Source organism: Stegodyphus dumicola, chromosome 4 (genome assembly GCF_044657685.1).
Source record: "Stegodyphus dumicola isolate Sdum_Otavi_A_Nest chromosome 4, ASM4465768v1".
In the NCBI taxonomy this organism is placed as follows: domain Eukaryota; kingdom Metazoa; phylum Arthropoda; class Arachnida; order Araneae; family Eresidae; genus Stegodyphus; species Stegodyphus dumicola.
This window is the reverse complement of record NC_140771.1, coordinates 218171841-218193438: the sequence shown is the minus strand read 5'-3', so window position 1 is coordinate 218193438 and position 21598 is coordinate 218171841. Positions and strand designations below refer to the sequence as shown.

The 21598-nt window shown below is 31.9% G+C and overlaps 2 protein-coding genes across 2 annotated transcripts in view; one reads left to right on the top strand and one right to left on the bottom strand.

Moving 5' to 3' along the window:
- Dna2 (DNA replication helicase/nuclease 2) overlaps positions 1-20933 on the bottom strand; it is a 104612-nt gene extending 83679 nt beyond the window's left edge. The window contains exons 1-3 of the mRNA XM_035373213.2: positions 20760-20933; positions 19181-19940; positions 12837-12974 (exon numbers count right to left, since the gene is read on the bottom strand). Of these exons, the coding sequence (XP_035229104.1) occupies positions 12837-12974; positions 19181-19917 (875 nt within the window). The 5' untranslated portion in view covers positions 19918-19940; positions 20760-20933. The remainder of the gene's footprint in view (positions 1-12836; positions 12975-19180; positions 19941-20759) is intronic.
- Positions 20934-21164: 231 nt separating this feature from the next.
- The window catches only part of GatB (glutamyl-tRNA(Gln) amidotransferase subunit B, mitochondrial), a 47284-nt gene continuing 46850 nt past the window's right edge, over positions 21165-21598 (top strand). The window contains exon 1 of the mRNA XM_085815989.1: positions 21165-21419. Within this exon, the coding sequence (XP_085672115.1) occupies positions 21307-21419 (113 nt within the window). The 5' untranslated portion in view covers positions 21165-21306. The remainder of the gene's footprint in view (positions 21420-21598) is intronic.

Below are 21598 nucleotides of genomic sequence, written 5' to 3'. Positions count from 1 at the left end.
AATGATGAAATTTCAGTTCAAAATAGAGAAAATAAATAATAATAAGGCATATTTATTGTATTCGCTTGGAACCTAATAATAAATACAATTTATTTTTCCACTCATATTGATATTTAAATAATTTAAATCTAAATTCTGAACATTTTCTAAATTTTCATTGTATATCAGTTTTCTCTTAACAGATATTGCAAGCAAAGTAATTTAAGTAAAAAAAGAGGAACATTTCTGTAATCAGAAGACAGAAATTTGCTTCATGCAGTCATCTTTAACAGTAAAAGCTTAACTAACCCGCATACTTGGAAATTGGCGAATATTCGGACAGTCGAGCGTAACTTGAAGGAGCGGAGTGGAGGGGGGGTAGACTGTAGCCGCTCTTTAGATTTTTTCGCTAAATAAATGCTTTTGACATTTCAATATGTGCATCATATAAAAATAAACCAACAGAACTAAAAAATATTCCGCTTAGCAAGCACCGTAAAACTCTTTTAAGTGCTCATAAACAAATCTCGGACTGAACATCAAAATTAATTATCTCTGCAAAATATCGCAAACATTATTGTGCAATACGTGCGCCGTAATTCTTCCCTACGTGATATTACGCAATCGGAATCAACAACTGCCGGTATTGGGAGAAAAAAGAACTAAGTAACTGGGGTGTTTTTCATTCTAATTTTCAACAGACGGCATTAAATTTCTGGAATAGAATCATTCTTCGCTTGGGTTGGTAGACCGCAGAACTTTTAGTCCTATTCAATCCAAATTGGAAAATGATCCCCCCCCCCCGGGAAAAAAAGGTCCGTTGCTTGTTTTGTAGCGAACTGTAACAGTTTCAATATTCAAGATTTTGTGGAGAAAGGGGAGACCTCCCAACCTTCGTACTGTATAATGTATTGGCCAAAAAAATGAAATTATTTTGACTATTCGATTACTTTCCCTTTATTTAAGCCATTCCCAATATTATTTCTTAGAAAGCTAACTGTGTTAAAACACAACCATTTTTGGAAGTTTAATATACTTCAGCAGTTACTGCAACTATGTTATTATAAACATTCATACATATGCTCATAATATAAGCATAACGATCACAATAAACACGAATATGAACTGACCAAGCAGAACGAGAATGCAAATTTTTAAGATATTGATAGAAATTCAAACGTGTGTAGTATTTGGGTGGGAGGAAAAGAATGCCGAATGTAGCGGAATTTTCTACTGCTTTCGCAATTCTTTGACCAATAGAACGACGGGCACCTGTCTGTACTCTTCGTGCACACCAAAGGTTTTTTAAAAAAAAAAGCACTAAAAGCAAAAAATAAGCACAAAAAAAAAAAAAAATAAAATAAAAAAATAAAAAAAAATAAAAAAAATAAGGGCTTTAAAGAAAAAGTAAGCACCTATAAGAGCCTTTATATTTTATTTTCAAATATAAGGACTTGTAAGCACTTATAAGGACTGCTACGAACCCTGTAAATTCTGCAACCAAGCGCCTCCCTAAGTTCTAAATTTTAGATCCCAATGCTTTCCCTAAATTCTAAAATTATTTTTATCCTTGCTTTGTTGCTCGGTGCTTCTCTAAATTACAAAAATCTTGACTTCCCTAAATTCTGCCACCTGGTGCGGCCATACAAGTTCTGTCGCTGGTTCTAGGTTTATGTGAAAAACAAATCAGTTATTCTTAATTCAAATAGCATTAAATATGATCTTTCGGCCTATGAGCATTATTAAAAATGGTATGGCCTATGAGTATTATTATATTTAGCATATGGAAAGAAATTTTTGTTAAGTTTTTCCTCATCAGTATTTCTTAGTGCATTTAACTTAAATCTGTAATCATTGCCAAGTGCAATAATGTCAACATAAAAGGTTACCATACTCGTTTGTACTAATATAAGAAAAATTATTTCGGCATCCCTACATGAGTCATTACTTAAGTTGTCATGTGTAATTAAACATGCGGTAAGAAAAGCAAAATATAATAAATAATGATTCGCGAGGTTGGCGTCTGGATATATAATGTTAGTAGGCATAAAATCAATGATGTTTATATCTAGAATGTTTGGGTTTGAGATGTATGCTAAAGAGATACACGGCTACAGGGCCAAATAACTGATCACACAAATTTTTGTTAAATTATTGTTTCTTTAATAAGGGGGTATTATCAAATGCGCATGCTTAAAGCAATTAAAAAGAAAAGTTGTTGGCTGTTTTGAGGTCCGGATTTTAGTCCAGATATGAAATTGAATGAAAACTTTCTAATGGCTTTGCTTGAGTTTCTAAAAATATTAAAAATATTTTCCTTAACCAAAATATTTTCACATTTAATTATGAACACTATTTTTTATCTTATATATGTGTTCCAAGACCAAAATTAATTTACTGTGCAATTAGCCAGTGTCCTTCATATAAAATAAAGGGGATGCACTTTTAACTGTTTAAACTATTTATTTATAAGCTACAATTCTACAGCTCTATTTTTACATGCATTCAAACTATTGCCGCTCACAAGTTACTAAATACTAAATGTTATTGTTTACCAAAATATTAAATGTTATATCTTCTGTTTTTTAAACTGTTCACGTTCTAGCTTTGCTTTGAAGGTCAGTTACATATTCATCTATGGTTTCTGATGTGGTTTAGTTTCAAGTAAAGAATAAATGACTTTCATATGTATATCACATTTTTCTTATGCTTTCATATGTAATATTTTTTAGGTATACAATATTGCATAAATTGTGCCTTAATTTAACACTTTTGCCATTCTCTCTTATCTGCGAAAATTTCTATGCAGCAGCCCTCTGTTATTCGCTGTTTGTTTTCCCTGTACAGATATCGCTTTCCATCCTTTCGCATTGGATAAACATAAACGAATATTAAGTAAAATAAGGAAATAAAACATGATTATTATTTTGAAAAATACATTCAAATTGCACTTATATTTTTCTTAAATAATTCCATTTCTTTATAAATTTTTCACAGTATGACAGCTCTAAAACATGGGTTAATTACATAGTCCTACATCACATTCTTTACCATACCATCACATTTCTTTGCGTACCATTTTCCCTAACAACGTTTTTCTACAACAAATATAACATCTTGGTTCTTTCTGATTTGCAATACATGGAATATGGTCTATAAAGTGCCTTTCGGTAAGACGTGGTACATCACAGCTGCTCGAAAGACTCTCTTTTTGTGCATGTGTTGTTGACTTGTAATATTTATCAATGATTTTGTCTACAAGATCATGCCTGAAAGACAAGTAATCTAATTTGCCACCATGTTTCTTGTATGCGTATGTAACATATGCGTTAAACACGGCCATATTTAATAAATGTTGAAACAATTTTAAATAATATCTCTGCTTATTTCTCCCAGCAGGATAATTTGATAGCATCTGATCCAGGTGGTTCGCTCCTCCTAACTTGTTGTAACCTTTTACAATTATTTGTTTCTTTACAGTTCTTTTCTGTGTTTCAATACCAATCATCGAGTTGTTATGGACTGTACTAATCAAACATATATACTTCTTGTCTTTCCACTTCATAACCTCATTTTTTCTCTTTTCTGATGAGTAGACATTGAAGCCATCTTCCACTATCACGTATCTTATGGCGCGAATATTCATAAAAACATGGGGGGGGGGAATTCAATTAGAAATAGAATGCCTAATTAGTGCTGCCCTCTAGGAGGTATTAGAACAAAAAAGAATAAAAACTCAAACAAGTAAACATTTAAAAAACATTTTAAATGTTTAAAATGTAAAAGAACGCTTGAAGTACGTTACGGCCTTCCTACAGAAGTTTGACTTGAATGCGCTAGATGCATTGCGGATGAAGAAAAGGTTAAATTAATTAAATTTCTTTACCATCTTCTATATTAATGATAATTTATGGGTATATATTTCAATACTGCAAATTCCTATTACATGAAGAAAAGTATTAACTCTCATCTTTTCTTCTTTATCATGTAATCCATTGGCTATTTCATAAATCTGGAATGAACACAGCCATCTTTGACAATTTAAAGCAAGATTTTGAACAAATTGCATTGGCTGTGATAGTTTTAAACTTTCCATTTTGAAAGCAATGCACTACTGATACCACATAAAATAAAGAGAGTGCTGTTTTAACTGTTTAAACTATTTATTTATAAGCTTAGAACATGATATACTACAAAGCACTGCAATACTAACATAGCTCTATTTTTACATGCACCCAAACTCTTCTCGAACTCCTAACTTCCGTTGATCAGTGTGATTATCATACATTCCGCTCAACGTATTCAGACTGTTGAATGTAGTTGACTCTACGGGCGCTTAAAATAGTTTGATTCCGAATGTAAGTCCAGGTAGACAATATTGAAGATGTAAAAGAACGTGTGACCAGTTTCTCATGTGTACGTGAGACGTCTGATTGGTAAGAAATATACAAAATAAGCACAAATAATGAGTGATACATAATTACAAGTCAAGAAATATGATGCAGGATACAGTCATAAAAGTATTTTCAAGTTATAGCATACGAAATGCATTAGAAGATCGTACCATTCGCAAGTTACTAAATACTAAATGTTGCCATTTACAAATTACTAAATATTAAATGTTACACTTCATGTCTCACTAATATGTTTTCACATTTTAACCCGGGAGAAGTCGCGCGGAGCATGTATTGTATTTTATATGTGTTGGGTACGTGCTCAGTGATGATTACAAGATGTACACAAACATCGTTTATTCTACATTGCTCATCTACTATACTATATTACAGTTACGATTAAAGATAATAATAGATACAGTTACATATATAACATCTCCCTTTTTTATAAAAAATAATAATAGTAGTAAAATTAAACATATTCTTTTAAATAATAAGGTTTCTTAACAGTCCTACAAGATCGAGTGACGTAGTTATGTCCATTTGAAAAATTTGATGATACTATACCTCTTTCACTATTTGGTGACACAACACTTCTGTTAGATTTTGAAGGACTTACAGGCACATCTCAATTTGAAGTGCTCCTACTATTTTCATGTATCTCGGGTTCATCTATAACTTCATTCTCATAGTTGTTTTGTATTGCAAACTCTTCCTGATTAGTTCCTTTAAGAAGGTCTCTTCTGTTCTTTTCTACAGTTCTTCCATCTGTTCTTATAATCCTATATGAACGTGGTCTTTCTGCTTCTTCTATAATTTTCCCTCTTTCATTTAGTTTTTTCCCTTTCTCTTTTATGTAAACATGATCTCCTGTTTTCAGTCGTTTTAATGGTCTTGTATTCCTATCATAATAACTTTTTTGTAAGGTTTGTCTCTTCAGTAAATGTTGTTTATGGTCTTCATATCGTTTAGCTTGGACAAAATTCTCTTTTATAGGCATCAATCCATTTACTTTTCTTCCAAACATCAATTCAGAAGGTGACTTAATTTCATCTGAAATAGGAGAGTTACGGTATTCCAGTAAAACTAAATATGGATCTTTGTTGTCAACTACAGCTTTTTCTAACATTCGCTTGACAGTTTGAATATGTCTTTCAACCATTCCATTAGACTGTGGGTATTTTGGACTTGAAGTTCTGGTTTCAAAATTCCATCTTCTTGCAAAATCTTTATATTTCCTGCAATTATATTGTGGACCATTATCTGAATATACTATTTTCGGAATACCAGGTCTTGCAAAAATTGATTTCAATTGCTTTATCACTGCTACACTTGACAAATCTTCCAAATGTCCAATTTCAACATATTTGCTAAAATAATCTATAACTATTAGATAATCCCTTCCTTGAAAGTAAAAGAGGTCTGTTCCCAATACTTCCCATGGACCATTAGGTACTTCTTTAGATATCATTGGTTCTTTAGTATTAGCTTTTTGTAAACTTAAACATGTTTGACAATTCAGTACCAAATCTTCAATTTCTTTGGACATTCCTGGCCAATATAATATTTCTCTTGCTTTGATCTTGCATTTTACTACTCCTAAATGACCATAATGAATTCTGCTTAACATATCTTTTCGTAAACTTCTTGGTACAACAACACAGGAATTTTTAAATATTAATCCATTTGCTTCTGATAGTTCTTCTCTGAAGTTAAAATATGGTTTTGCCAGTTCTGGAACCATTTCATCTGGCCATCCAGTTTTAATTAATTTTCTTAAAACTTGTAGTTCTTCATCTTTTTCTGTTTCCAGTTGAAAATCTTCCATTTTACCATTAGACATTGGTATACATTCTACAACTAATCCAACATGAGCTTCTATTTCTCCTTCAAAGAAATCAGATCCTTTATCAGTGAATGATCTTGATAATGCATCCGCTATAAAAAGTTCTTTTCCTGGTTTATATTTTATCTCAAACTGATATGGCTGTAATCTTATACGCATTCTTTGTAGTCTTACAGGGCATTTATTTAATGGCTTTTTAAACATTGATTCCAGTGGTTTATGATCACTTTCCACAGTAATATTTTTTCCAAATATATACTGGTGAAATTTCACACACGCAAATACAATAGCTAAAGTTTCCTTTTCAATTTGAGCATAATTCTTCTGTGTATCTGTTAATGCCTTAGATGCATATGCCACTGGTAAATTATTCTGCAGTAAGACTGCTCCTAGTCCTTCTTGAGATGCATCTACAGATAAAACTACTGGCATGTTTATATCATAATACTGTAAAACTGGTTTATTTACCAACAAATCTTTTAGTCTTCTAAACGCTTTTTCATGTGTTGCATTCCAGTTCCAGATAACTTGTTTTTTCAAAAAATCTCTTAAACATGATGTCAATTCTGATACATTAGGTATAAATCTAGAAACATATGTAATCATTCCTAGGAAAGTTTCTAATTCTTTCACATTTTTTGGTGGTTTTATATCTAGAATAGCCTTAATTTTGTCTTCATCTGGTTTTAAACCATCTTTAGAAAATATATGTCCCATATATTTCACTTCATTCAGCCCAAATTTACATTTATTTAAATTAAATTTAACATTCTTTTCTCTGGTTCTGTCCAACAACTTCTTTAATCTTGAATCATGTTCTTTTTTATCTTTACCCCAAACTAATAAGTCTTCTATATATATATTTGAACTCCTTCTAAATCACTAAAAATTTCAGAAAAACTTCTGGTGATGAACTCAGTCCATATGGCAACCTCAAAAAACAATATCTACCAAACGGAGTGTTAAATGTAGTAAATTCACAACTTGAATCTGACAGTTTAATTTGCCAAAATGCTTTGTTTGCATCTAAAATACTAAAGACCTTTGCATTTGTCATTTGAGATGAAATTTCTTCAAAGGTTGGTATGTGATAATGTTCTCTCAGTATATTTTGATTAAGGTGCTGAGGATCTAAACACACTCTTAAATTTCCATCCTTTTTCCTTACTACCACTAATGAATTCACGAATTCTGTTGGTTGGTTAACTTTCTTTATAATACCATCTTTTTCCATTCTTGCTAATTCCTTTTTTAATGGATTTAATAAGCTAAGTGGAATTTTCCTACAGGGTTCTATTTTACCAACAGCTCCTGTTTTAATTTAATATGATATGTATATCCAGTTAAATTCCCAGTTCCTTTAAACGAATCTTGATATCCTTTTAAAAGTTCTGGTAACTTTTCATTAGAATCAGGATTTACTGTACAAATCCTTTGTATTAGGTTTAATTTTTGCAATGTAGGTAAACCTAAAATAGCTGGAACAGTTTTATCACATGCTACAACTTGAAATTCTACTTCATCCTTGTTCCCTTTCGATGTTTCACATAATAATTTACATTTTCCAACTACATCAATTGTAGTACCATTGTAATTATTTAAAGTGACTTTTGATTTAGTCAAACATTTCTCTCTTAAATTTAATTGTTTAAATTTAGGCAATGGTAGCACATTACACTGAGCTCCAGTATCCAACTTAACAAATAAATATTTAGATATGTTTACTTTTAGTTTTTCAAACCATTCGGTTTTATTTTTAGAAAATGGATTTATATCTTCTACTGACCCTAAAATATATTCATTACCATTATTATGTAACTCATGCTCTAAATTATTCTGTACAACATTAACATTTTTAAAAGTGTACATTTTAGAAAAGTGATTTTTCTTTTTACAGTACAAGCAAATCTTATTATAAGCAGGACAGTTGTATAACTTATGAAAAGTTCCACATTTTCTACATGGTTTTGGATTATTGTACTTATTTCCTTGATAGTTTGAAGAAGATTTAGTACTTTGTTGCGTTTGTTTTACATGATAGTCTTTCTTACAAGGCTGACTTTTTCCCTCTGAAGGTCGAAATTTATTACGTTTGATAGCTTCTATTTTATTTTCTTCAGTTAAAGTTTTCAGCTGAAGTTCTGCTAATTCAGAAGCTTTACACATTTTAATACATTTCTCCAATGTTAACTGATCTTCCCTTAATAATCTATCTTTGAGATTTTTATTTAGAATTCCACTTACTATTCTATCCCTTATTAAACTATCTTTTAATTCTGCAAATCCACAGTTGCTACTTAATTTCTTTAAATCGGTTAAAAAATCATCAAACGATTCACCTACATGTTGTGTTCGACAGAAAAATATATGTCTATCAACACTTTCGTTTGCTTTCGGTATGCAAAAATTTTCGAAAGCTTCAATTACTTTGTCAACATCCTTCTTATCTTCTTCACTTAAATTAAAAGTATTAAATTTTTCAAGTGCTTCTTCACCAATTATATGCAATAAAATAGCTACTTTAATTTCAGGTAATTTAGTAATACCACCAGATGCTAACATATAAATTTGGAATTTTTGTTTCCATTTCTTCCAATTTTCGCTTAAATTTCCTTCAAAACTTAGATTACTTGGTGGCTTTAATCCATCCATATTTAATTTAGAACTTTAAATAGTTTATATATACGTATTTTTAGCCACTTCCAATAAAAATAAACAACGCACTTACCAGCGATATCAGTTTCCATGATGGTTTTGTTTAGAATATCTTTACGGAGGCTGCATGGTTCTTCAAAAAAGATTTTCTTTTTTAATCAACAACGAGCTGCGCCATGTGTTGTATTTTATATGTGTTGGGTACGTGCTCAGTGATGATTACAAGATGTACACAAACATCGTTTATTCTACATTGCTCATCTACTATACTATATTACAGTTAGGATTAAAGATAATAATAGATACAATTTCAGTTACATATATAACAGAGCACAGAGTCACCCCATGCGTCAAAAATCAACAATCCTAACCGGAAATATTTCATTTTAATGAATCATCCTTCTAGTATCCTCCTGTTTGACACTCCCCTTGGAATGTGTATTGTTATTCAAGAACTTTCTGCAGCTATAACATGGAGATATACGCAGGGCAACAGTTGGAAGGTCCCTTTAGATTTGAAAATTCACCATTTGAAATTACAAAACGCCTGTGCAAAAAAACTTTTATCAAAGAAATTAACTATTGCAGGAACCCTGAACAGAAACAAGGCTGAAATTCCCACCAAGTTCGTCCAAACAAAAACTAGGAACGGAAAAGAATGTGACACTAGTATAGTATGTGCCTAAAAAATCAAAATGTATAGTTTTGTTATCTACGTAGCGTATTCGGAAACTAAGTACCGTTTCATTCTAGCGCCATCGCAGCACTGTGGTAGACGTCCCGCGCATGCGTACTAGTCTTTCTTGTTCACTGACTTTCAATTGTCGCCATTTTGGTTGCTCTATGTTGTGTTTTTAGTTTGCTGTGCACGTTCAAAATGTTTAAGACAATTAGTTCTCCCGCTGACTATGAGAATCGTGCCGTGATTAAATTTTTGAATGCGAGGAATGTTAAACCGGCCGAAATTTATCGTCAAGTGACAGAAGTTTACGGTGAATACGCGATAAGTGATGGAATGATGAGAAAGTGGGTAAGAATGTCTAATGCAGGTCGAACAAATGTCCACGCCGAGGCTCGGAGTGTTCGGCCTTCTGTTGTCACCGATGATTTGGTAAGGAAAGTTGATGAAGCAATTCATGAGAACAGACGCTTCACAATGACAACTCTTTCAGAGGCATTTCCACAAATTTCCCGTACTGTTTTGTTCGAAATTGTGTCTGACCGCTTGAATTATCGCAAACTGTGTTCCCGATGGGTTACAAAAATGCTCACTGATGTTCACAAAACAAAGCGACTTGGTAGTGCCCTGACATTTCTCACGCAGTACAGTGATGAGGGAGAAAACTTTTTAAACCAAATTGTGACAGGTGATGAAACTTGGGTGTGTCATTTCACACCAGAATCGAAACAAGAATCGATGGAGTGGAGACACAGTCATTCTCCGAAAAAACAAAAGTTCAAAGTGACAATGTCATCACAAAAAATCATGTGCACTGTTTTCTGAGATAGGAAAGGCGTTTTGCTTACTGAATTTCTTACCAGAGGTGAAACCATTAATGTGGCACGATATTGTGACACTTTAACAAAACTAAGGCGTGCCATTCAAAACAAATGAAGAGGAATGCTCAGTAAAGGAATTGTGTTGCTCCATGGCAATGCTCGGCCCCATACTGCTGGTGTCACTCAATCGTTAATTCGACAGTTTCATTGGGAGCAGTTCGATCACCCGCCGTACAGCCTGGACTTGTCGCCGTCCGACTATCACTTGTTCCTGCACATGAAGCGCGAGCTTGGTGGCAAGCGCTTTGGATCTGACGATGACACAAAAAATGCTGTGGAGTCGTGGTTATCGAAACTGGCGGGAAGTTTCTTTGACGATGGTATACAAAAACTGGTCACCCACTATGACAAGTGTTTGATCATTGGCGGAAACTATGTTGAAAAATAGTTTAAGACATGCATTTTCATGTAAAAATAAAATTGGATTCGAAAAAATTGTTTTACTATTTTTTTTTTTTCAAAACGGTACTTAGTTTCCGAATACGCCTCATACAATGCGTTGCGATGATGCCATTGATGAAAGTGATGATACGAAGAAACCAGAAATAATTTACTTTCATAATGCAACAAAAGGTGGTGTAGATAAAGTTGATGAAATGTTATCATTATATTCGACAGCTCGAAAAAACCAACAGATGGCCAATGGTCCTCTTTTACTGTGTTGAACATCACTGCAATAAATACCCGAGTTGCTTTATTCTCAACAAAGACACCTCCTTTACAATATCGAAATAGTAGAAAATTCCTAAAAAATTTGGCTATATCTCTTATACAGCGCCTCACATAGAGATAACAAAAAATATGCCAATGCTTCCTAAAGTACTTCGTGAAAGCATCGATAATGGGACTTCTAGTGTATCAGAAGAATGCCCATCAAAGAAGCCAAAACTCGACAAAGGCCGTCATGCTATGTGTCCAAGATCCAAAGACAATAAAACTACAATTTCTTGCAAAATATGTGATAATTTTTCATGTAAAATTCATTTTTCCTATGTGTGCCAGAAGTGTATGTTAACTTCTGACACCTGTTTAGGTATGTAATTATTTTGAATGGAAATTTTTCTTAAATATTGAAATAAGTTTTCTTAAATAAATAAGTATAGTTTCTCAATGAAATATTGCAATTATTGTTTATAATCAAATGGTTTCTATAAAATATATAACACATTTTCTTAATGAAATTGATTGGGGTAATGCAGTTCCCACGCGCGATCTCCAACATCAGTGTTGGGTGCGCACCTTCTGCCGTGTTAATCAAAAGTATTATTTCATGCTATTTTCAGCGCCTGATGATCAAAATTTGTATGGGTATAATATAACCATTGGGCTAATCTTTGGAATATGGTAACAGGTAGTTTGGTGACATTTTGGTAAGGCAATAAAGGTTACTAGCTAGGACTTTAGCAATAATCTGAGAAGTACACAGTTCGAATCATAGATTATTTTGTCTCAGAGAAATGAGAGATCATGAGACATGTAATGTGACATTTTCCGGAAAATTGCAATTGTGATCTTAGCTAATAAGCACTTAGAAACAATTTTTCTGTTAAAGTGCAGAATCGCCCACTTATTTGTTTGGCTACTTTTACAAGAGTAAGAAGAATTGGATTTGTGTCAATTTTCTTTGACTTTTTAAGTGAAAATAGGTTGATGTGTACATGGATAAAGTCAAGAGTGTGCACAATGCCATTTTTGTGCAATTCTGGGATGTTTTTTAAAGTAAAAATAGGTCGACATGTACATGGATACCATGTATGTGCAATTCTTAAAAACGCAGCAAGCAGTGGGTGATTCTGCACTTTCTCCCCCCAATTTTGCACCTAATCATCATCATGATTAAGCACTTTTGTTCCATAAAAGTTCTAGCATAAGCGTAATTCGGCTAGCAGACTGTTGGAAAAAAATGTTGAGTTAAAAAAAAAAAAAAAAAAAAAAAAAAACATGCCTTTTTACTTCGTGAAAACAAAATGGCGTCCAAAAAACAACTAGCGGGTTGCTGCAGCAGGGTTGGTCGCCAAATTTTTGACAAAAAATCACCAGGTTACCATAATCCGAAGATTCACCAACCATTGTTTTTGAAATGAATTTAATATTTTCTATCCTTTTTTAGATGTTAACTTAACCTGCTTAACATATCTTTATTTTTAATCATAATATTCCCCCCCCCAATGCATAGATTTCAACTTGATATGGGTCTTGGAGATCTTTTCAATCATCAAGCAAAAAAATGGTTAAAAAGGATTATATTACACCTATTCCTTTCTTAATTAAGATACTATGTATAAAAAAAATATACAATAATAAACTGTAATTATCATTTCACAATTTTTCAATGATAAAGCAAAATTATGTTCAGCATTTAACATATTAAACTGTTTTAATGTTATAAAAAAAGGGCTCACCAGAATCCTCGTAAAATACAAGTTTTCAAATCGGTGACATTTGGATCAGGATCTTTTAAAGTCAGTTTAATCTCATTTGGTTTTTTTCTGTTCAGTTCCTTTACTTTATACCTCTTACATTCTTTTGAGTGTCCACAGCTAAGAAAAAAAAAAGTAAATAAATAAAGCAATAATTTTCATGATAATAAGAGCCTAAAAGAATACATTTTTACACAAAAAACTATTGCCATTCATGAAGGTATTGTGCAGACAGAAACAGAAACTGTGCCAAAAAAAAAAAAAAAAAAAAAAAAAAAAAAAACCTAAACTCATTTGATTTCTTTAACTTTTAGTTCTTTGCATGATTATCTTTCTTGTTAAGCTGTAATTAAGGGATTCCCTTTTAGATTTATGTTATATCACACATAATGCTAATAATAAGGGGATTTCAGGCATGGAAAGATATTTTATAACCTCTTAACATTTTGAGGTCAGAATTTTCACGCCTGTACGATCCTTATGAAGATGATAGTTGTCATATCTATGCTTTCTCTCCTTTCAAGAAGTCCTCCTCAACAATGATCCTTTCAGATAGTTTCATTCACCCTTAAACAGATGCATTTACTCAGCAAAATGAAGGGAAATATAGATATTAATGACTAAACTGCTAGATGCTTTTCCTTATAGAGGGGAAATTTAAAGTGGCAATTGATTCCAAATCAGACTACTTGGTTATGTGCAGAACAGAATGTATACTTCCATTATAAAAAAATTCCTTCTATTTCTTTATATTATAGCACTAGTTTTGATCTTTTAATACATAGCATACATATTTAAAAAATTGAACTTTTAAATAAGGATTTAATATATCTCACGAAATTAAGTCATTTATAAAGTGTTAACAATAATTAATTCTATTATATTTTTATTTTAAAGTTATGTTATAAAATTTCTCAGTACTTCTTTGTTATAGCGGCCTCTTTATATTTGGTGATTTTAGATTTGCGCCAAGCTATAATTACAGCTATAATTTCGGCAAATTTGTGAAGCATGAATGTAAAAATAAACACAGTATACAGTTAAAAGTCTTTAATGTGGACTCATCGGGACTTCGGTGATTCCGGATTATAGATCATCAGTTTAACCCTTTCAGGATGGGCGTCCCATATACGCATTCCCTAAGAATGTTTCTTACAGCCGGGCATCCCATCCATGCATCGCTAGAGATTGCATTCAGAGGACGGGTGATGCGTATACGCATTTTAAGCTGGAATGTTTTTCTGAAGGCCACTAGATGGCATCCTATGTCCATTACTTTTGAAATGAACACAGTTTTAGGTTCATGACCTTCAGTTTGATATATTCTGCTTGACTTTGGTATTTTACTCATCAGCTGTTGTGAGGTTGGAGGGGGGAGGGGAAAGCGTAAACAGAGGTGGTGAGCTCTTTAAATTGCTGCGTGCTAATGAAAAAATTCGTATGTCTGATTTATATCCAATTCCTTTTTTTATTTTATTTTTTCCTTTAGTATGTAGAGTATTGTTACATTTTGCATTGCCTTCAGATAAATTTCCGTTTCTTCTCTTTTTATTTCGGAAGGCCTCACATCCAGTCTGTTATGGTGGGAAGGCGCTATTTATCAGAAGAAGAATACCCTCGTATGGTCAATGAACCATTTATTAACGCAGATGAGAGTGATGATTCATTTTCTAACGAGTTATAAAGTAATACTTTTTCTGAGAGTTAGGAAGTGATACTTACCACACTCAGTCTTCATTTTACATTTTGTTACTTCTTACTGTAAACAGTCTTCATAGTGTTGTTTTATTAATTTTAAACTTTATTGATGGATTTTATCAATTAAAACTTTGGAATAATTTGAATAGCGCTTCCGAAAATTATTTTACAAGATAAACAATTTTTTAGTATATTTTCATGTAAAATAAAGAAAAAAAATGTTATTAAGTGCTAATTTTAATATATATAAGAGCTCAAGTAATAATCTAAAACGATACCAAAAATTGCGATGATAGAAGCAAAACTTTTTTTTTTCTGATTTTTTTCAATAAAATTAGGCTTAGCGATGCAAAATCTAAATCCTGTATGGTGACTGCCTTCGATTCCCTTCCGTCCCGCACAAGCGAAACAAAGGTGTGCCGTCGCAAAAAGGTTAAATCTGGTAAGATGGCATGCAGAAATTATAAAATAAAAAATATGAAACCGTAATTTATGAAATAAAGAGCAATTATGATCTAAAGGGTATCAAAATTTACAAAAAAAAAAAAAAAAAAGCTTAATATTTATTTGTTTACTTTATTAAACATTTCTTCCAACGCATGCATGCGTAAAGCATACATTACGCATAGTCGAAATTAGAAAACTGCAACCAGAAAACTATTTGATGTGTATTCGTGATATTTATAATGATGAGGAATTTGATTTAAATCATATCAAAGACGGAGTATGTCGAGAGGAAATATTACATTAGTAAGGAATTATAAGCCGAATAAAATAAAAACATCTGACCTAAAGATAAGGATAGGGCTGACAGATCAACTTCCAGTTCATTGCGAGCCGCGATGTTCCCCCTCCCTTCCCGGCAGAGCAGCGTGAAATTGATAAACAGATTTCGGAATGGTTAGAGAAACAAAGGATATGCCTTTATCCATTTTTGCAGCAATTCCACTTTTTGTTTGATGGACATCAAAACATGCTTTCGTTTTGTAGATCCTTTGGCAGCTCCAGAATCGAAAATTCTTTTTGACATAATCGAAAGTTCAAGCTTACTTTTATAAAATTGCTCTAGCAGTCTGCAAAAAATAATAAGCCGGATCCAATTAGAAGATTAAGGAAAAAGGAATCTGCAACATTAACTGAAATAGACAATTAGATAATTTTAGGTTAGCTTATACCGTCCGTTATACATTAAACGTGCATGAGTAAAGGTATTATGCGCATGCATAGACGTATTATGCGATTACTCATGCAAGAAAAGTTTGTAGCTTTGAGGTCCAGATTAAAGACTTTTGACTGTATAATAATAACACTCACATGTTGTTTGCTAAGAAAATTTGTAAGGAGCCTGTAGGGTCTACTTGTTTAACTTCTAAGTGAGAATTGTACATGTAGTAAGTTCTGGTAGGAACTACACAGAAGAAGGGTTAAAAGTACCTTTTATTAACTCTTTAAAATTTATGACGCGTCAACTCGATGCTAACACCCTACACCTCCCTTGGGCAGTAACTGAAATCACAGAACTAAAAATTCAAAGATATGCACAAGTAAACTTGCGTCGAAACTAGTGGCAGCAGGTAAATGCAGTTATGCCATGTAAACGAGCAATATCTCCGGTAGCTGAAGTTTAAGCAACAGAGATAATGGCAATAGCCTAACTTTCCTCCCGAACTTCAGTTTTTAAACTCTTTCTTCACAAGGTAGAATTTGCATTCCTTCATACACACAACCAAATTTAAATAATCTGGCATTAACAATTAGGGGAATGAAGGCTTATAGGAAAGTTTAAAATTAAACTTTAACTTGTTAGTTAAAATAAATATAAATCCCTACAAGTCTTATTCTTATTATCTTATTGCATGTAATTATTCCAGTCAACTGCAACACTTTCACACATATTAAACTGTTTGTTATACCATTTCATGGATGTCAATTACTCAGCCCAAGAATACATATATCTAATAGCAGTAAAGAACGATATTCTGGAACCGCTGAACCAATTTCCAGCACCGAGGCCCTTCTTCTTTTTGCAATTTTTAACATTGCACATCCAAATGGTTTTGTCATTAATATAAAATTTCATGTTTTGGCCAGTTTGGATTACTCATTTGTCAGGTAAAAGACTTCTTTCTTGAAACAATGATACGACAACCTCATTATTTGGTAAATTAAAGATTGTTAACATCACATTCACAATATATATATATATATATATATATATATATATATATATATATATATTATAATAAACAATAAGAATTTGAAAATGTCATCAAAACTTAATAATATAAGAACACGCATTGAAAACAAAAATGCAACATGGTGCTAATATACGATTAATGTGGCGAGGTATAAGAACATACAGCCAGTGCTAATATACGATCACGCAGCAAGATTGGTAATTCAATCCCAGAGGCCTCTATAATAATGAAGTACCAATTCCTCCATATTTTGTTATTTTACAGCTATTTTTAGTCTTTTTGATTTATCAGGTCTCTATCTTATTTTTATAATATATTTGAAATTTTTTCCATAGATTTCATGAACTTTTTTTTTTAAATTTATTAACATTCATGACTTTGTAAATGAAAAATACACCATGCAAATATTGCACTAAACAGAAAAGTTACTATCATTTTTCCTTTAAATTTTAAGTTTGATTTGCTTATATTTTACCAAAAATATTTGAATTCTTTAACATTTTTTCTGCAGAAGTATTAGTTAAAAAAATAAAAAATCATCACTACAAAAATGATTAAAAATTTAAAATGTTATGAAAATAATAAAATTTATGCAGAAAAGTTAAAATTTGAAGTCTACGCAAATGTCCAAGATCTGTGTTAAAATGCAATGCTTAAGACCAAATTAAAAATACACTGTTTAGTTCAAATGTGAATTGTACTGCATATTGGTCATATAGTATTTTATTTATTTTTGTATAGCTAAAAGTGGTAAAAGTATAGTTTAGGGTCCCCCTTGGCGAAGCTTGGCAGTGCATGGATACCGATTTTGTGCAATTCTTTGACTTGTTATTTTGGTTTGCGAAGCGGCGATTTTTGGCTACACAAAGCCAAAATAACAAGATAAACAATTGTATAAACTCGGTATCCATGTACACATTGACTTACTTTCACTTAAAAAAAAAACCCCAAACTGCACAAAAATGGCATTGTGCACTCCTTTGACTTCATCCATGTACACGTCGACCTATTTTCACTTAAAAAAATCCCCGAATTGCACAAAAATGACATTGCGCACTCTTTTAACTTTATCCATGTACACGTCGACCTATTTTCACTTAAATAAAAAATCCCAGAATTGCACAAACTTGCATTGCACACTCCCTTTACTTTGTCCATGTACACATTGATATATGTTCACATAAAAAGTCAAAGGAGTACTACTACAATATAGGTTAACAAAAAATACATAATCTCAATAAAATACATTTTAAACCAAACAATAAAATAACATAACTAAAGAAAAACATGTTATACATTTAAGCACAACCAAAAGCAAATATTCACTTACCATGATTTTCGAGTTCGCTTCGTACACCCAGAGCCACGTAAAAATCAAAATATCAATCATACTTAAATGACTTTTTTCAAACCAGGTATTCTTTCGATCGAACGCTTCACATAGTGACCATCTGAACCTTCCTACAAACCCATTCAAATCCATCTAAACGGTTTTAACACATACCACAAAAACGCTTACAAAAACATTCCATGATTCAAAATTTCCCAGAATCATGCACCCGATTACGTCACAATAGGGTTTCCACAACATTCAACTACTCAGGCTACCATAAACGAAACAAGTTGGCGATAAATCAAACAACTTCGCCATAATACAAGGGGTACCTTAAAGTCTACTCTACCCACTAAAAGCTTTCAAATTGAAAGGGGGAAAACTGTGCAATTTCTAAAAGAATGGGAAGAAGTTACAAGATAGATAGTTCCTATCTTCAATACCTTGTATTATGATTCTGTGTTTTACGATATAACACAAATTAACATTTCACAAACTCTTGTAGAAACTTTCGTATTTCTTTTTCAGTCACTCTCTTTCCTGTTTCAGCACACTGTTATAAAATAAAGCAAAAAAAAGGCCTAAAATTTAACAAAGATATAGTAAGAAAGAATCCAAAGAAACTTAAGGTCCTTACAGATATATGCAAGGTAAGGAAATGCAAGAAACAGATGCTCCCTTTATTATTCACAAATGAGGTTATCCCAAATTCTGAAGCTGCAAGAATGAAAAGGGAACAATAAAGAAAAACAGATCCTTAATGCAAAGACCTTTATAAGTGATCAAGACCCACAGGGACATCAAACTTAACTATTCAGCTTAGAAAATGGAAGGGGGTGAAGATATGGTCATTGACATACCTGTCCTTTCACAGAGAGAAAGCCAATAAAATAAAATAGCCATCCCATCCCAAAAAGGACGAGAGAAAGAAATTATAAACTAATCAATTACCTAAATTTGCTCAAAAATATCAAATTTTAGTAGCAACAATTTCAAGTTATATTCTATAATTTTAAACTCGCATGCATCTATACTAGATACCATAATAGTCTGAAAAGTTTTAAGAGCATTTTATGTTAAACTACAGACACGCATACCCTTCAGTTTTATTTTCTGCCATATTATCTTCCATTCCTTCCCAGCTTATATCACTCAACCATGAGAAAGACTGCCCAGCATCTTCTTTTGAGTAGTTTGTGTTATAATTTTCATCTATGCTCTTCATAACTAAGTCATTATCACATTCAAGATTTGTACTTGATACGGAATCACTGATTTTATTTTTATTCATCTCTGAATCCAATTTTACAGATTTAATTTCAGAACAAATTTTAAAGTCATATACAGAAGTTTCATTAATATTATTAAAGGAAGACAAAACTTTCATTTCCTCTTTAGGAGATTCCAAATTCAAAACTTTGTTAGCAGTCCCTTTTTGTGAAGTCGAAGAAATAGAAAATTCATTAACAGTTTCTATTACCTTAACATCTTCTTTTTTATGAGCTTGGGCAGGTAATTCAAGCATCTTTGTAAGATTTACTCTTACTTTACTAGGATCCGACTCTGAAACAGGAGCAGTTTTATTTGTTTCATTACCTTTGGCTAAAAAATTTAATAAAGTTACTTGCTTGGATTTCTGCTTAGATTTTTTAAAATCTGGTGAGATACCACCAATTTTTTTACGTTTAAAATTTGCATTACAATTTTTATGATTTCTGTTGGATAAACCTGAAGTTTTGCTTGAATTTGAAGATATTCTTGAAAGAAGAAATCCATTGCCTAAAGCTTTTGGAGTTGGAGGTATGATTTCTTCCGCATCAGCAACAATGTCCATTTTTCCTCCTTTTTTACATCAGTCTGAAAAAAAATATATATACATATTACATTAATATGTGATTTAGCTATGAAATTTATCACTATTACACAATGATAATTTTATCATATGGTTGATATACACAGTAAAGTAAGGGCTCAAGTGTATGATGAATATTGTTCAAACACACTTGGAATAACCTGGAGTTTGAAGACAACTTGGAGTTCCGTAAACTCTAATTAGATAAACACATAAATAAGATATATTTATGTGTTTATCTACAAAACGGTTTACTTAGATTGCATAATTCATTACAGAACTGGAAAAAGTAAATATCACTCCAGTGTTAAACATATTTAAGAAAAAAACTCACATTGCATTTTTCATTTCCCTTAACTTTTATTTTCTGAAAATTTGGAGCGACAGAAGTGAAAAAGAAATATTGGTCACATTTCCACCGCTGAAAATAGGTAACAAGTATCTATTTAAAATACAAAATTAGTACTTCATTTCTTTATAAAATTTTATAAATTACATTACAAACATATTTATGTAATTTAAACTGCACTTTTAATTTGATTATAAAAATATTATTACAAAAAAAGGTAGGAAAATTGAAAGACGTCCTACATTTTAGATTTACTTCAAAAATTACCTACCCAATTTCAATTATATAAACATAACCCAATATCAATGCACAAATACCTATCTTTTATACATTTAACCATGAAGCTTAAAGAAATATGTCATAAAAATAATTTAAACAATGTTATAATAGAAGTAAAAGACATCGGAGAAAAACATGAAATTAAAACTATTTTGAAGCAGTGTATCCATAAAATAAGGGATTTCTACAAATTTACCTATTGTATGAAAATTGCAGCACAATCGAATTAAGCAAGAGACAGTAAAAGACTGCTTTACCAATGTAAAAAGCAAAACTAACACCAAAAATTAAATAAAGTATTCAGTAAAAAAGTGGAAACTTATATATACAAAATAAAATTTAGTCTAAAAAATGCGCGCTAATTCAAGTTGCCAGATATTGAACCTAACGTTTCTTAAAATTGAAACAAATATTCTCCCTCCTGTTTACAAGGAAGAGTGAAGAAAAGTCTTCAAAGTTTTTAATGATAGCTTATATAATGGGCTATCAGATCCTCACGTAAATCGCTGCTTTAAACAATTATAAATCAATTGGAGTGAGCAAGAGCATCATCCCATTTACGCCTTGGCGGAAGCTGCGAAATTCCAGTGAGTTCTGTTTTTTAAAGTTCGTGTATTTAATCTGGGAAGAAAGGCTCAGTGTGTTCCGTTTTTAAAGTTCGTCAATTAAGTCTTTTTTTCTCTTTGACATGCAATGAAATTTGCCAAGAAAACTGGCATAATATATTCTTGATCTTTTTTGGGATGCAAATATTCTTTTATATCATGTTCTTTAAAAAACACTGCGCTTGTTTACGTCTGTTACGTCCTCTGCATGTCTTTCCCAAGAAACATATTTCTTCAAAAGTACTCTTATCGTACGTTTATTTGTTCATTCTCTTTGCTGCATATAAAGCCATATCAAAATGGTATAGGGGAAGGGAGATGTTTATATATTTTGAAGAAAATATTTAAGGGTCTTGGTTTGTAATTTATAGTCATTGTACACTAACTAGATTTTCCACCAAAATTTTGAAAGCAAGTCATTTTATCTATA